The 17,605-nt window shown below is 41.8% G+C and overlaps 1 protein-coding gene across 4 annotated transcripts in view; it reads right to left on the bottom strand.

Moving 5' to 3' along the window:
- Nucleotides 1–219: 219 nt before the first annotated feature.
- The window catches only part of NSD3 (nuclear receptor binding SET domain protein 3), a 73,289-nt gene continuing 55,903 nt past the window's right edge, over nt 220–17,605 (bottom strand). For all 4 annotated transcript variants that reach the window (XM_072978918.2, XM_078379659.1, XM_072978919.2 and 1 more), the window contains 9 exons: nt 16,843–16,999; nt 14,842–15,044; nt 14,030–14,142; nt 13,322–13,591; nt 11,741–11,857; nt 9,633–9,774; nt 7,493–7,599; nt 6,728–6,932; nt 220–4,856 (listed from right to left, as the gene is read on the bottom strand). In XM_072978918.2, coding sequence (XP_072835019.1) covers nt 4,615–4,856; nt 6,728–6,932; nt 7,493–7,599; nt 9,633–9,774; nt 11,741–11,857; nt 13,322–13,591; nt 14,030–14,142; nt 14,842–15,044; nt 16,843–16,999 — 1,556 coding nt within the window. In that variant the 3' untranslated portion in view covers nt 220–4,614. The remainder of the gene's footprint in view (nt 4,857–6,727; nt 6,933–7,492; nt 7,600–9,632; nt 9,775–11,740; nt 11,858–13,321; nt 13,592–14,029; nt 14,143–14,841; nt 15,045–16,842; nt 17,000–17,605) is intronic.

The raw sequence follows: 17,605 nt of genomic DNA, 5'->3' as shown, positions 1-17,605 counted from the left end.
ACCTGTATATGTCAGAGGAGTCCAAGCGCAAAGACAAGTGATGCACCCACTCCTTGCCTTTTACTTTTTGTTAAAAAGTGTTAAAAGTCTCGTTTCTCACTCTACATTTTATCTGCAGAGATGCACAGCTGCGAACTGCTGAAATGCCATGTTATCAAGTGTGTGCGTGTCCCAAATGCATTGGGAAAAATATCAGATAGTACATAAAAAACACTTAAAAAAAAAAACATTTGCTATTAGTGTGCAAGAGGCCAGAGATTCAAGTCTCTGATTTTTTAAAAATTAAACAGCCTGGAGTCATGCCCATTCTGGAAACAAATGGGTGAAAAAGCAGTGCAAGATGGCAATTTAAGTGGCCAGATTCGCCCAACGAACAAAAAGATAAAAATTATCGCTCTTACTCCATTCCCTAAAACATGATCCAAGACATGTTAATTATTATTACGAGTAATGCTGCTGTTCCTACACCAGAACTGTTTCTTGATTGTCCACTGCTTGTGTGTGCTGTGAACACCATAATGTTTGATGGGGAAGTTACAGATCTAGAAATATGTAACTCAAACACAGACGGACAAACCCATATGTGTTTCCACAGACACACATTCTCTTATACAGGACAATATTCATCATGATATGACCTGGCTGACATCCAGGGAGCATAGCTGCAGCATCACGACTTTTATTATACTCTCTGAAGAGAAATGCACATGATTTCAGTTTGCACAGTACCTTTTCATGCGCTTGCAGAAAAGCAGTATTGCTTATGGAAGTGCATCTTTGCCATTGAAACTACAGTGGGAGAAGCCACCCTGAATTCTGGTGAATGGAAAGACGAAAAAATGCAGCCTCAAGACTTCCGTACTCTACAGATAACAACCCTGGGCGGAAAACATTTTCTGTTCTTATATCTTAATGGCTAAGGTAAGAAGAACAAAGAAGTGCATGATTCTAGTACGGAAATCAGCAAATATTCCACTTTTCAGGTAACACGCATACTCCATCCATGGAGTAAAGCAAGCCTTAACCAGTTCTACATAGAGCTCAGACCAGCATTTAGGCATCCAGGCTACCACAGCATCCACGTCTACTCAGATGTAAGTCCCACTGACTACATGTTTCACTTTAAAATAATTGCCTTCAGGCTCAACATAATTCATTCCCAATTAAAGAGGGCACAGATTTGCAGCCACAGGGAAAGATATTCCTATTGTAAATACATTCAGGATTGGAAGCATGATGTTCTTGAGAACTGTACTAGCTGCTTGAAGACAATCTGATGGATTAATCTTACATGTAGTTAGAAATAAGTGGGAGAGGCGAAGGGGGGCATTTTCCAGGTAAAGCTGCAACACCAACAGGCATGAAGGGTGGGTTGTCTTTCAGGAATGTCTTACAAGAAGGCCAGTCTTAGGACATAATGCTCTTCAGTCAACTAAACCCCACCTCCAGTAAGGAGTGTTCTTTCAATCACTCATTTTAAAAGAAACAAGTTCATGATAAATAGTTAGAATTGGGAGCAAGGGGATAGAGAAAAACTAAGAATAATAGATACCAGTCTTGATCACAGTAAGAAACTCTTTACTCCATGATTAGTATTTCTGTAACACTATTAAAATGTTATATGTAGCAGCAGCTTTTCTTTTTTTTCTAACAACAACAACAAAAAGATCTACTGGCTTTCCAGTAGCAATTTTTGAAATAATAAAAAAAAAAAAACAAGTGCTGGACATTAAAATTAAGAATAATGAATTAAAGTGTAAAAACACTCACGATCAGTCCATCTAAGATCTGAAACATTTCTACCTAATGGATATTCTTCTTGTAAAGAATATTTTCTTCTCTTCTTAGCACATTTCTGTAAGGGTGACATTGTAGTGGAGTGCCTATGAATATATTCTTACAAAACTGCTCTTAAAGTGACTTGCAAGCCACAAGAATGGTGCTAGGTACAACTCCAGTATTGGCTCAGGGTGATGATGACAGCTAGATAGCTCGGGGGTTGAGGTCCCTGGCTGCAGAGCCAGCGGCTGGGAGTTCAATTCCCCACTGGGCCTCCTTGACAGAAGCTGGACTCAATGATCGATAGGGTCCTTTCCAGTTCTGAGATTATTACACGCTTCTCAACTACATGAAAAGCCTGGAGTTGAAAGCTGTGTGTGATAGCTGAGATGTGCAGGCAAAGGTGGGGAGGGACGGAGGCAGGGGGAGGAAGATGCAAGTGAAGAGCTAAAATTGGGTGGCATATGAGATCGTCCCCACCTTGGATGCTATAATGCCTGTAGCCTGTCTACAGCCATTTAGGTGCTGCATTTCAACCCCTTCCTGTAATTTTATTGGCATCTTTTGCTGACCCCAGTGAAAAGACTGGCTCTCAGAAGGCACTGTCAGGAAAATGACCTGTGCATTCCCATCATTGCCAAGTGACAGAAGAGGATGGAGAAGACAGCATGGCAGAGTGTGTTTATGTGCCGTCCTTGCCCCATTCCACGCCCACCAGCTTTACAAAGAGGGCAAGAACAGTTCTATAAACGCTGTGGTGAAAATACTAGGCTTTTAGACTGGGGCAAAATCCTCTCCCCTCTGCTATTCTGCCACTACTACCATTTTTAAAAGGAAGAGAAGGAGATAGAAGGAATAAGGAAATATTGCCAGAAAATACATTCAGAAACTAAACTCTTAACTTTTAATACACATTTTTAAAATGTAGTGTTTATTTTTCCTTTAGTGTAATGAATGATTGGCATCTTCCTGTTGTGCCCTGCTATCATTCAACTGGCCCACAAAAGACTTCAGGAACATGCATCGTGATCACAAGGTATTCTGTGGGCTAAAAAGAAAAACGAGAGAGAGAGACTACAAGCTGACCCAGAAGCTAAAAAGATTTCTCATGTGCTTGAAAGAAATGTAGTGTGTTAAAATTATTTTTAAGCCTGTACAAAAGAAGTAAACAGAAGCTGTATTTTGTTTTCCCTTAGATTACAGGCATTTTAAAAGCAAGATAAAATACCTACTCAAAAAAACCTGATTGAGGAACACAAGAAACCTGCCAACTGTCCATTTTCTGAAGATAAATGCTGTCACAGGAATTCATTATTTTGACACTGCAAGGAAAAGGAAGTTTAGAGAACCCCTCCAGGAGAAAATAATACGTTAAAATAGTTATTTCAGTGCTGTACTGTCACTCTGTAAAGAACAACGAACAAACACAAGGGTTTCTGGACCACCTAGACACATTATGCTTTTCTAGACTGACTGATCTTCCTCCGTGGAGAGACTTCATTTGACCAATCACCTACCGAAACAGTTACAAAGCCCCAGAAAGAAGATCCAAATCGTACAGCATCTTCAACTCTCTAGTTCTTATTTATTTATTTATTAGATTTGTATCCCGCCCATCTAGACGACGTCTACTCTGGAAAACCCAAGGGGCCAGATTACAACTCCTGATGCACTTGATCCACAGAAGAAAGAGCACATGGGACTCAAGATGAGGGGCAGAGTAAAAGTGGAGAAGGTAACAAAGCGCTGACTTTGATCCCCAGGGGGTGGCAAATACTTGCAATGGGCAAGAAAAGCAGATTTCCCACTTCTTTGCCCCAAAATTCATTAACAGTAGAAAAGTGACATATGCATAATTAAACGGTGTGCTGAGCAAAACATATGATATTCCCCAGGCTGCTTACAGCTTTTCACACTAAAAATGGCAGATTATTATGGACACAGCCCATCATAAGCATCTCCTGCCCAAGCTTTTTCGAAACAAAGGTGGGATTTCAAACACCATATGTAAGTTCTTGCCCTCTGTATGGTGCTTTTTTTTTTGGAAGTTGTTCCAAGCGTCATGTCAAACCGAACACACTTTAAAAACAACTGGATTCCTTGTCGTTCACTGCGGGAGAACCTCTGGTATCATGATCAAGATTCACTCTCTGGAAAGTTAACTGACATACAGCATCTTCTCGTCTCAAAATTTTCTTCCATGGTGAACTTACTGGAATGAAGTCGTCTCACTGTCAGCTGCCACAATAAGCTTGTTATTCATTTCTTCCACAGATTTCTCTGAAAGGCGACTGGTATGAAGAGTAGCTTTTCTTAACAGTTCTAAACCTAGACAAGGATTTTTTGGGGGGCAGGGGGGCGGAAATACAGATACATACAGCGATAGATACCAGGGCGGTGTTGCTACTCCTTTTAGACACATTGACTGCAATAGGACCAGAAAAAAAATCCTCTAAAGTCCATTAAAAATTAAATAAATAAATATTTTGTTATGTTTGGTTTCTACACTCAAAGAACGTACTTAAAACATGATGTCTTTTTTCCCCCTCTCCCCCCTCGACGTCAGATAGATTTTCCTCTTCAAACAGCAACCACAGAAAGTTGCCGAGACACTTTCTTCCTGTTCTCCGAGAACCTAAGAAGACACCCGAGGGCCAACGGAGGCTGGCGCGCCGTGCCCGTACCAGCCGCCTCGAGATCTAGATGGTCCCGGTTTGAGTTCCACGGAGGCAGTTCCAAAGACAAAGGTCCCATGGCACTTGATCCAAATTCACAATGATTTGCCGCTCAAAGAGTTTGTTTTTTTTTTGTTTTGGCTGGGAAGGGAAGATGAGTTCACTCTTTCGACTCCTCCTCGGGGTTCTGCTGCTCCAGTCGGCGTTTGATCTTGCACCAGTACTCGGGCGCCACGGGGGCTTTGGGGTTGTGTTCAGAGCAGCAAGGGCGCCCTTCCAAGGCGGAGGCTACGAGGGCTCCTTTTTCATGATCCTTGCAGTACGAATGAGGGCAGAACTCGCAGAAGGATGTCGCTGGGCTGCCACAGATGTCACACTGGTGCCACGGACATTCCCATTTCCCTGAAGAGACAGAAAAGATCCATTACTTTAGGGTGTCCAGAGCGTCAAGAGGAGGAGGATCTGGAACTTGGAAGATCCACACAGAATGACACAACTGCACGGAGCCATGCTAAACATCTCATCAAACAACAAGGAATCCTGCCACTGGGCTGCTGAGGCACCCTTAGTCATTGGCCATGGTGGGCTTGTGCCCCACACTCCTCACACTTGAGGTATTCTGACTCCATTGATCCTTTTCTCCTTGGCATAAAGACATGGTTGGCTACTAGTCCAAACCAGGAAATGATGGTTTTGCCCTTCAAAACCAGGATTTCAAACTACAGTTTGAAGCTACTTTAAGATTCTGGTTCAGAAATCAAGAGTGAAGCAAAGTTTGATGGTTTAAAGGCAAGGGAAAGCAACCTAGACTCCCACTTAATGGCTTGTTGTTATGAATCTGGATATACTAAACAGGACATAAATTATCTGAATCATGCTGTAAAGGGAGGAAGGAGATGGGAAAACAGATAGGGCGATGGTTCTTTCTCATACAGTCCAACGACAGCGCTGGCCCTAATCTTAATCTCCTGATATGACTAAACTCAAGAACTGTCTTAAATGTATCTCTAGCACATGCAGAGAAAGTAAGACACAATGAATTGTACTCCTAAGTTCTCAGAAAAGGTGAACTGAAACAATTGGGTCTGGTGATGATCTTTACTCCATGTTTGATGAGAATGGCCAAAACGAGCAAAGATCCTCACCAGAAAAAAACCCAAAAAACCCCAAATAGTTATCTAAGGTCCTGTCATAAACTCAGATTTCACAGATTATGGTAGGAGAATAGGAGGCAATTTGTTTGGGTGAATAAATGGAACCCACCCCCTCCCCTTCCTTAGTTCATTCCAAAACCAAATCAAGCTGCAGAGTTGGTGCACTGTAATGTTTAAAGGACTGGACAGGGAGAGCTGGCTTCTAGTTAATCGTGACACTCACAGGGTGGCCTTGTGCCGCTCTCTTTCATCCTGACTCGCCTCATAGGACTGCTATGAGGAGAAAGTGATTGCATGCGGGAGGGAAGCAATGCACAGCACCTTGAGCTCACTGGAAGAAAGACGGGACATAAAAGTTAACTAACAAATAAATATTAGTGAAGTGCGAGCTGGTATGAGGATACTGGAAGGCAAAGAAAAAGAGGGGACCAAATATTCTTTCTATCCTGTCTGAAATGGGAGTTGGAATAATGTGACTGCGAGAATGGAGCTGAAGAGATAAATAAGCTAACTTCAGTCTGGGCCCCAAAATAAGAGCATCATTAGATAGCCCCGGCAATGTGACTCAGGCATTAACTCAAAACAGTTGCTAAGCAGAAGAAACATACGGGAATTGTGTGGGAATTATGCTCATCATGTCATTAATTTCAAGAAAAACAATGTTTTTCAAGTGGAGGTGAGTCACACATTTCATGGCAAACTCGACTCAAAGATTTCAGGCTGTGTGAAAGGTTTCACAGACATCCCCTCACCCACTCACCACGTACGATGTTTGTGCAGTTCTAACAACATGGTTATATCCTTCGGTGCTATGCGACACCTCCCCAAATGCACAATGCCAGGCGCTGCTGTCCTCAAACAGGGTCAAGTTTGGACATCATAGCTAGAGCTTTTAGCATGAAACTAGAGGTCTGGGGAGGAACATGTGGCGCCCAGCGCGAAGTCACTGCCTCCTGCCATTAGTAGAAGCACTTTGTTCTGGTTTGTAAAGTACCATCCCCTTTAGAAAAATTGCATGGCGAAGGCTGTTCTATGGCCGGCGAATACAGAGACAAAGTTGCCCCACCACGGTTCAGCCTGCCAAGAACACAGTGCAAAGGAGCGTCGTCAGGCACCTACCGAAGGGTGGCTGGGTCAAGTTAAGGCAGAGGAGGTGGTACGCTTTGGGACAGTCTTTTTTGTCACACATGACCAGTTCACCCCCGTCCCCACACTGGAAGCAGTTGTCCTCATGCATTTGCTTCTGCTCTGTTTTTATCTTCCGTTTCTTCTGCTTCAATTTTGCGTTTCTGGCCTTCTCTTCATTTGCCGTCGCACACGCCGTCTGGCCGTGGGAAGGAGAAGTCACAGCAAGACAAGGTTAGAGAGATTCGACTCAGGAAAAGGAAAGACAATACCCACTGCAGCCCTTCTGCTGTTTCTAAGACAGGAGCAGGGAAAATGTGGCTCCCCCAACATTGTTGGGCTCCAGTTTCCATCGTTCCTCATCACTAGCCAGGCTGACTAGGTCTGATGGAAACGGTAGTCCAACAAAGTCTCAAAGGCCACCTCTTTCTACCTGTTCGAAAGGTTGAAGCACTTCCTTCCTTTGTATCAGAGCACTGCACAATTTAAAATTACTGATGTGTATGAAACAGGGGAAGGACAGGCATCTGAAAATGCAGGTATCGTAATGTAACAAAGGGAAAGACGTAATAGCAAATGACTCAGACAAACCTCTATGTTTGGCCCTATAGAAATATGTGGGAAAGTTAGAAGATGAAAGAAGGTGAGATGGCCCTGTTTTTCCCAACCAGTAAACCCAAGGACTATTTAGTCAGGTGCAACATCATATTTATTTACTGATTTTTGCCCCCAAACGCTTTCTCATCTGGAACAACTAACCTTTGGCCGCACTCCGAGAAACCCACTGCAGTTATCTGCTCCACAGTGGCATTCTGTCCTCCCGTTTCCCAGGCAGTCCAAATTGTAGTTAAACGTTAACTCCATCCCTAGAAATCCAAGAGAAATCGTTTACACATCAGATGCTTGGGAAATAACACTGGCATGTTTGGTTCTTTTACTTGGAAAATGTAGGTGGTGCCAACTTAGGTAAAAACTTAAAACAGGCTTGTCTGTTAGGTTCTTTTTAACTGCACAAACACATAGACATGGACAGAAAAAAATTGGCTGGCTGTATTTTTTTTAAAAATTCAACTCTCAGATCCAATGTTATTCTCGGGAAACTGTATCTAATAAAAATAAAAAGAGAAAGGGGGCCCCCAGGAAGGGAGAAGGGTACGGTGTCAGACTTTCTATCTGCAGCCAAACCTGTCTCAATCCACAAACTCTCTCCTTTCATACAGGTCTGCAAACATCCCCAAATGTTTTTACAGAGACTGCATTATCAGCACACGTGCTCAAAGGTTGTGAGGGCAATTAGTTCTTCTGATCACAAAGTGTTTACAAATATGACTGCCTCCATCAAGATCAGGACTCTTCATCAAAAGACATGCAAATGTCATTCTTTTTCTTCTTTTTTAAAGAACTGTGCGCCCATTATTAATTGCAAGGAAAAAAGCAAGCCACGATGAGCGCCTATTGCGTATGCATGTTATTAAGGGAAAAAAAAGAATAATGGTTTTCGAAATGCTAAAACTACTACAATTTTCCTACTCCCGCTGTAGGGAAAGCTTAGCCAGTGAGTGTCAATTAGCTCCCTCTGGAGGAACTGCGTGGTTTTGGATCCACAGCTGCCTCCTCCCTGCCTGTGTTCAACTATTATCATCGGTGGAGAACGGGAGGGTCTCCTCAACTGTTTCCAACTCTCAGGTGAGATAGCAGCCTCTGCCACAATATCCCGCCATCATGTTTTCCCAACCTACTTCATCCATCAACACAGGAAGCCAGGATTGCTCTGCCTGTGGGAAGCTTCTGGCCAAGGCCGTTAGCTGCATTCCTGTTTCAGTGAGTGCAAACACTCCTGGCAGAGAAGCAGCAGCAACCAGCGGGTGAGGTGACCCCTCATTCTGCCTTTCTGGTTAGAGTTAGCCAGTTAGATCAAAGGGTTTCTCCGGCCAACGATTAAGTAACTAGTATCCTACCTGAATTCTCACAAGGGTTCTATGTAATTGGTTCTATGTAATCGTGCTAAATTAACAAAAAGAGTTCTCAAGGCGTTGCCTCAGGCTCCGCTAGCTGGACCTCTTCCTACTTTCTCTGAGGCTAATTGCCTTCCTATTGTTCTGTGATCACCCACATCATTAACCTTTCTTTGTTCCGTGATCACCTACATCTGTAAATCTCATAATTAGAGATGCACACCTATAACATTACCCCAGGGATAAACAACATTCCTTGTCTTTAAATGTGCATATGTACAACACAGTAGGCGCTTACTTAAAAGAACAAGCTCTGCAATTAAGCTCTACCAGCAAAATATACATGTACAGTGGTACCCCGCTAGACGACCTAGCAAAACGATGAATCCATATGACGATGAGGTTTTGTGATCGCTATAGCGATTCGTAGAACAGTGTTTCCAATGGGCGATTTTCGCTGAACGATGTTTAGGTCTGTGCCTCGGAAACCGTTTCTCGCAAGATGACGATTTTGGCACTGATCGGCGCTTCGCAAAACAGGTGTTTTCCGGACCGATGCTTCGCAGGACAGCCATTCTAACAGCTAATCAGCACTTCACAAAGTGGCTTCCCTATGGGCGATCTTTGCAAAACGACAATGATTTTTCCCCATTGGAACACATTAAACAGGTTTCAATGCATTCCAATGGGGAAACGGTTTTCGCAAGACGATGTTTTCACAAGACAGCCATTTCTATAGAATGGATTATCATTGTCATGCGGGGCACCATTGTAGCCTTAAAGACAGAGGGGCAATGCAATTATTCATGCCATTGAGAAAGAATCCAGAAGTTTATTTTAACATTACAGGCAACACAATACATGAAAAAAAAAGTTCAAAGGGGTAGGACAGCAAGGAATGCTAATAATACATGCAAAGTATAAAAAGAGAAGGGAGATTTTACCTGCAGGAATATCACACAAAGCAAAGAGCCCAACTCTGACATCGCCGTTCACTGTCCACTTCTGAGTTTCACAGTTGGGGTTACAGCTATGGTTCATGAATCGAGAGTAATTCCCCTTTGGGCCAGCATCTATTATACGGTCCTTCAATAAAATCAAAGCGTACAGAATCAATAACATATTAAATGTCTGTGTGTGAAAATAGAGTCTTGTGTTGCAACAGTTCCATCAGATATCAAGAACCCATATTTTCAGAGAGGTATCTATCTTAGGTCTGTTTCAGCCAAAGACAAAATGAACAAAAAAGTATCAAAGCACACTCAGAAACATTATTGCAAGTCTAATAACTTTATTTCAGTGTTGTGGATTAGACTGAAACAAGTTTGCTAGTCTGAAAGGTGCCATGATACTTTCAATTTTGTTTCCATTTTCTTTCAAGTTTAAACAAATCCATTTCACTTGGTTAGTTACCTGCCAAGACAACCTGGAAACAAGAGTTTAGGCAAAAATCAACTAATGGTGACTCTCTTGCCCAGGAAACTGACAGAAAACAAAGCCTTCTCTTTCTTTCAGGGGAGAAATGGCTTCCCAGCCTTGAGCCTCCAGATGTTTTTCGACTAAAACTCCCAGAAGCCTTCACTACTAACCATGCTGGCTAGGATTTCTGGGAGCTGAAGTCCAAGAACAACTGGGTTACCCCAAGGTTAGGGAACCACTGGCATATGGGCTAAAAGCACACGCCTCAAAGTTCCTCAAACAATTCTTCATCTCACTTCAGGTCAGAACCAGAACGGATCAGGATCACAAACAACCTTTTGTCATATCTTCCTATTTTATCTTGCAACAGAACATGAGGTTATCAAGCTATACCTTTTCCCCACTTTCCCATCCATGGCAGCCAAAATACTGTAGAGCAGTGGCAGGGAAAGACACAATGTGGTACATCTTCCCTGAATGACCGCCATCAGCAGCAATCATCAACAGTGGGATTGTATCCTAAAGGAAGACCTACAGCTGAGCACAGGCTTTACAAGGGTACTCTCAACAAAAAAGATCAGGGGGCAAGTTATGGAAAGGATACCTGCTAAGACTGGACAGTGGAGAGAAGAGCATCCATTTTCAACATTTGCAGACCAGTCTCCCCGAACGTATGTTAGGGACCCTCTTATAGCAATGCTGCAATTCATATCTCTGCAACCCAGTACCAAACTGAAGACCAGCCAATACTATGACAGAAGGAAAACAACCTGGCCACCAGCAGCTTCCAGTCACTGTTAGTCCCAAACTCAGCCACAAAATCCTTAAGAGTCTCAGCTTTAATTCCCACCACCCCTGCTGCATTTAGGGGATACTGCCTTGTCTTAGCAAGTAGCCATATGGATTCCAGAGATAACGTACTTATTGCACTGGAAAGGTCTGACACATATGAACCATCATGCCATATATTAGGAAAGAAAGGCACCTAAAAGAAAGGTGCGGAGAGGCTGTTCCCTATCAGTTGGATGGAACACCAAGATATAGAAGAAAATCCTGTTTTAGAACACCCATCCCATCTCCAGCTAGCAGCAACCAAGGAGTAAATGCATGGACGTTACTCGTTCAAGTTGATTTGGGACAACAGTGCACAAAAGGAATCCCTTTGTTTCTTCAAGCTGTGACTCTCTCTCTCTCTCTCTCTCTCACACACACACACACAAAGGGGATGAGGGAGAAAGCAATTCATTTTGCATTTTAATGTGACATCACCTAACTTTGCATGCTTGAACCACTGAACATACCAACACAAGAATTTTGCAGAGGAATTCCCCAATTTTTTTTTAAATGTTTTGCAATATGCATAGATGGGCAAACAGTATGCCTTGTAACACAGAAGCAGTATCTGCAGTAACGAACATAATCTGACAAACATATGTGCAGACATTTATATATTAGGAGAAATGCACATTAAAATGTGTACAGAAGTTCATGTTTTTGAAAAAAACAAACAAATCTAAGACTGGAAAAATTCTCAAAGCTAGGGAGAAACTGGAATGAGAAATTGCCGAGAAATACGAATGGACAGATCTTTCATGCACACATATGTGCATGCATAGGAGAGTGCTTCTTTTACCTTTGTAACAGTTAACATATAAAAATTAGTCACGCTGTTCTCATGAGCACGCTTGATTCGCAACCTGCATTCTTCCTCATCTATTAATTCACCAACGTATTCGTTTACAAATTCACCCTGAAAGAAATCAAAAGGGAAGTACAATTATATGTGATGACGTTACTATAAGGCCAGAAGCATCAAAGGTCAAGTCCTTGTCTTAAGACTGCCACTGTAGTGCGGCAGAAAGGAAGTCTGGTGTGAATCTGGGAGTCAAATTCTGATCTCTGCAGTGAGCTGAGCTATGGAGCTTTGGTAAGCGAATGGCAGCAGGTCACCTGAGAAGATAGCAGTATCCTTTCTGATCCAATGTGCACAAACAAACAGAAACGGTTGTGCAAGTTAACAGTGTCTCTGCATGAATCAGAAAGCAACTCTGCTATCTATGAAGTCCCATTGCACAAAGCGGCACCACAGAAATCTCTGGAGTGGCAAAAAAGCATGCACCAGCACAGTGGTTGGTTGGTTAGTTGGCTGGTTGTTTGTCTGTTTATTTATTTGCAATAAAATAATTGTTTCCAACATAATATTTATGGCCTTTTGGTTCCCCAATGCTAAGTGAATCTGGACATAACCCAAAAGAAAACAATGCTTTCTTCTTAACTTCCCACTGGATTGTGTCTCTCTACTGGTACTTCTTACTGTCATTTTTCTACATTACACATGTCAGGAGAAAGCTGCTGAACTATGTGAAAACTTTCTAGGCCTATTTTGCTTACTGTTAAAATTTTAGAACCAGCAGCCATCTCTTATAGCCAAAACAGATTTTCAAAATGTCTTCTAGTCATCTAGATCAGTGACTCCCAATCTTGGGTCCTCAGATGTTCTTAGACTAAAACTCCCAGAAGTCTTCATTAACAGCTGTGTTGGCTGAGGCTTCTAGGATCTGCAGTCCAAGAACACCTGGGTTACCAAGGTTGGGAATCACTGATCTAGATTCTTATGAACTTGGCATACATTACTTGACACTGTTTCATCTCACATCATTGATATTTCAGCATTGATTTTCAGTGTAAACATAAAATACAGTGGTGCCCTGCACAGCGACGATAATCCATTCCGTAAAAATTGGTGCTATCCGGATTCGTCGCTATGCAAAAAGAAAAAGCCCAAAGGAATGCATTAAAACCCGTTTAATGCGTTCCTATGGGCAAAAAACTCACCGTTATGTGAAAATCCTCCATACGGCCGCCATTTTCGCTGCCCGGTATGCGAGGAATGGGCGTGAAAACACAGTGGGCGGCCATTTTTTCCTGGCGGCATTAAGGAGCAGTGATCTGCCACTGAGACTCCTGTGATTTCCCTAATGCAAGCATAGATCAGCAACAACTTCTGGCCGATATTTATCCTATATTAATTATACATTATAAAACTACACATTACAGAACTTTGGACACATTGCCTGCATTGCAGAACAGGAAGTGCACAGGACATAGAAACAGGCTGTGCTCGCAGGAACTAAATGTTCACCTGCATCTCAAGGCTTATTTTGTCCATGCAAGCTAACACCAAGAGTTCGCCAGCATACATTCGAAACAGTACCTTTTTAATGTTCCGTTTTGTCCTGAGGCCCCAGCCACGGCGGTCTGTTTTAATGATTTCTGCTTCCGGATAGAGTCTTTTCGTGAAGCACTGATTCTGACACCGTTCTCCTGCAGGACATACTTGAGGATGGCACTCGTACTGCAACATGCGATTTAGACACTCTGACTCCAGACCGCAAGGGTTTTCGTCCGTTGGCTTACAGTTACACCGTGGGATTTCGGACAAGTCTGCCACTTGAATCTGAACCTTCCCTACTACTTTGTTGGCCTGTGGATCAGAGAGGAGAAAACAAACAAACAAACCACTCAGATAAAATCAGGATTTCTAATTGCATGGGCATACATGCACAGCACAGATCCACATATAGCCGGACATTGCTTGCTTCCTCAAGTGATAAATGGAACCTAAGCAGTTTTACGTAGGAAAGCGCTATGGCCTGTGCAAGTATGAATCTGGAAAGTGGAGGCAGATTACCCAGCTCACATGACCTTCTTTATTTTTAAAGTGGTGTGAACAGACTTTCAGACAGACCTTTATTGACACATCAAGGAAATAATCTAGCTTCCCTGTCAGGTTATTCTAATTCATCATTACTACTGGGCTTGCTCACATGGTAATGGAGAAATGGCATGTTTCCATTATAGAAAAACATCTACGTACGTACTTAGTTCATGCCATATGAAAGAACAAAGGGAATGAACTCACTTTTATGTGTTTGTAGGGAGGCGGCTTTCTTGAATTTCTCTCAATCTCAAGTGCTTCTTTGCTTTCTCTTTGTGCTTTCAGTTCCTGGAACCTTTTTGCAGCTTCTTCAAGTGCTATGGGTAGGCGGGAGGAAGCCCAAAAGGGAGAAAGGAGTTAATGTTGGCAGCTGATGAAGCAGGAAACCTGAGAATCAGCTAACACTGGTACTTTGAAACAAAATGATTTTTAACAAATACACAGTTCTTTGGAATGTTACTGAAATAAAACCAATGATAGCTGCTTTACCTACTGAATTTTTAAAAAGTATTACTTTATTAATTTGATCTAAGACTGTAACAAGTGAAAACTAGTTTTAAAGGGTAAAACTACTTCTGATTGTTGCTTTTCTATATGAATCATACATCAAAGAGGTACGAGAGATAAAATGAGATGCTGCCAACCACCCACATATTTTCCACGGGACTTTTGTACTTAAAATCGTTTCAAAAGGTTAATATGCTGGCAGATACACAGAAGCAAACTTTTAAGAATCAAATAGTTTTAAAACCTAAAAGGTTAAATGCTGCTGTACTATAATATAACATTTTCTCGTTTAATAAATGTTCTGCTGGCTTGCTACTTAGGAAACTCTTTCAAAACAGGTGCTGCCAATAGTTAAGCATGGAAAATGGAAATGTTTTTACTGGTTTTCAGTGGAAATGGAATTTCACACAAGACCCAAAGTGCTATTTCTATGCAATCAACTGGTGATGGAGACACAAAAACATGAAGCTTTTCGTCATGAAACCACTAGAAATTGTGCTCAATTTTACCTTTCTTGAAGGTCTTGTTAATATTAGTTTGCCCCTCAGCAAAGCTTTTGTCTCCTTCAACATAAGGGAATACTCTGCCCTGATGAACCCAATAGTAGTCATGTGAACCAAAGAAAAACACAGGGAAGTCCCCGATATCATGTTTGAGGCCCTGTATGTTGAGAGGAACAGACCTGGGGTTGCAGATCTCAGCTGGCCACCACCTAGAGAGAATGGGGAGAAAGGAATGAGAGGAGAATGTAAGACAGAGAACTCTGAAGTAAAGGCACGGAAGCTCTCAGCTATCAAAGCATCTCCATGCGTCTACATTTCCCTGCTGCAGGACTCTTTCAGTACAGGCAATGTCCTCAGTATGTGCTTTAAACAAACTGTACGTCAACAAACATCTTATCACTCAGAGCTAACCACCAGGTTCTAGTATTGAAACGCTCCCTTAATTTTGATAGGTTTGTGCAGGTCTCAAATGGCACAACCTAAAAGAAATAAAATATCCCCACAAAAATAAACAGAAGCCTTGCAAATAAATCAACAGAGGTGAGCAGCTTTCCCGAGGTTTTAGTAAGAATTTGGCCCATTTATATTTGCACCAACTGTGGCACTTCCATGGCCTTGGAATCAAAACAGGATGGACGCTATAGGAATTAAAAGACATGGAGAACTTTATTACGTAAACACACACAAAAAATGCAAGATCCCACCACTTTTTCTTTTCTTCGTGATGGATCATGAATTAAATGATGGTTTGGAACATTTTGCCATCATCAAATTGTAGAGAACATGTACCTCTTTTTCCTTTCTGGCTCAGTCTGAGAAAGCTATGGAGATTTTGAGAACGATAAGGGCCTGGATATGGAATAACAAGTTACGAAACAGGCAAAAGTCTTCTTCAGGAGAACTGAAGAAGAATCAAGAGGAATCAAGTTTTCAGTTTGGGAGATCCTCCTAGATTGCAGGCGACAGGTTGAAAGTATCTTTGCCAAGCAGAAGCTGGTGTATGAAGTGTACTGATTTATGGAGAAGTCTGGCCAATTGATTATATCACAAATGAATTATTGCTCTTTGCACTAAATGGGGGTTGTCCTTGAAGACGGTTCAACAATCTGTCTTGGCACAGAATACAGTAGTGGCTGCTAGACGGAACCAATTGTACAGGCAAACAGTGGCTGTAATCCTGTTGCTTGGCTATGCAAAAGGCGTAACATTCAGTTGTTCCTAGCTAGCAATTAATGAGTCCCTGCTAGGATTCTTGAGTGTGTAGGAAGCCAATCAGTATGTGCTCCTCTGAAAATCCCAGCAGTGATTTGTTAATTGCCAGATAGAATCTACCGAATGCTGTGCCTTTTTTTGCCTTCCATATGCATAAGAGAGTAACAGGATGTCAGCCACTGTCTCCTTTCTGTCAACTTCATTAGCTTAAGGTCAATTTCCAAGGTAATTCCAAATCGTGAATGGTTTGAGACCAAGGTATCTAAAGGGCCATCTTTTCCCCATATGAATCTATCCAACTTTTGGTCAGCTAGAAAAGCCTTCACATACCCTACAAAAATGTGAAGTTAGGATGAAAGGGAAAGTGAGTTCATATTCTTAGCTAACCATGGAGCCATCTCATGGAGGAATGCCTAATCTTCCCCATTTTCTATGTGCATTACCTATCTTCTGGGGTTATTTTTAAGATAAAATGGGAGAGATTCCCTTTCTATGCTTCACTGAGCATCTTTAAAGAAGGGAGTAAGAGAAATATTATTTAAAAATAAATCTGCAAAAGATTTTGTTTATTATTTTCTGTAAAGTATGGCTTGCATTCTAAATAATGGTCCACCAATGGAGTAGTGCAGTTCTGAAAAATCACCTCCTTCCTCCTATGGAAGCTTGTGGTGATCAGAAAGAGCTTTTCAATTTCTGTAAGAGCACTAAGGGTACAAATCCTCAACAACAACAACAACAACAACAACATACACAGGTACCATTGCCAACACTAATTTTTCATTGGCTTTGACTTGCCTGTAATTCCCAAGCTTGACCCAAACAATCTGTTTGTATCGCAGCTTCTTGCCAGCTTTACAGTCATTGCAGTTCCAGGAGCCATTTGGCATCTCTATGTTAAGACACTCCGGATGGAAGGAGGCAGGGCATGATTCACAGCATAACAGTTTCCCACCTTTAAATAAACAACATTGCTCACTTTATCGTTAAAGGCATCGGGTAGAATGTACGCTTCTTCATCTCCCATTTCTTTACAAAAAAAACCCCACAACCCTCTCAAAATACTTGGTATTTATCATCTCAGACAATCCAAATAACCACATTTTTAAAAGGATCCAGCCAAAGTTACAATGCTGGATTAAAACGTATGTTTTCTTTGTGCAAGACTCAATACAAAATTTCTAAGCCAAGTCATTCTGCAAACTGATTTTAAGTTTTTGGATCCAAAAGGCAATTTGGTAAATTGAATTAACTTTGCAAAAAAAATTATTTTTTTTCAAAGACAAAAGTGCTGTCGGAGCTTCCTTCTCTCAGACAGTCTTGACAGCTGCTAATATTTCAGCCCAATGACTGAAGGCCATGAAATCTGTTTTAAACCTGCATTGGCGTGACTGGATCCCTCAGCAATCAGTTAGTGCATAAAAGCAGCCTATAGGTTGATCAATTATTTTTCTGTTTCTAGAATAATACAATAGAAAAGGAGGTTCCAAAATTCCGCTAATTCTTCCCAAGGTTTCTTGCACTAGGTGGACTCAGCAGATGCAACCTTCCCAATCTCTTA

This window comes from Pogona vitticeps, chromosome 8 (genome assembly GCF_051106095.1).
Source record: "Pogona vitticeps strain Pit_001003342236 chromosome 8, PviZW2.1, whole genome shotgun sequence".
In the NCBI taxonomy this organism is placed as follows: domain Eukaryota; kingdom Metazoa; phylum Chordata; class Lepidosauria; order Squamata; family Agamidae; genus Pogona; species Pogona vitticeps.
The sequence above is the reverse complement of the archived record's forward strand: the minus strand, read 5'-3'. Positions and strand labels throughout refer to the sequence as shown.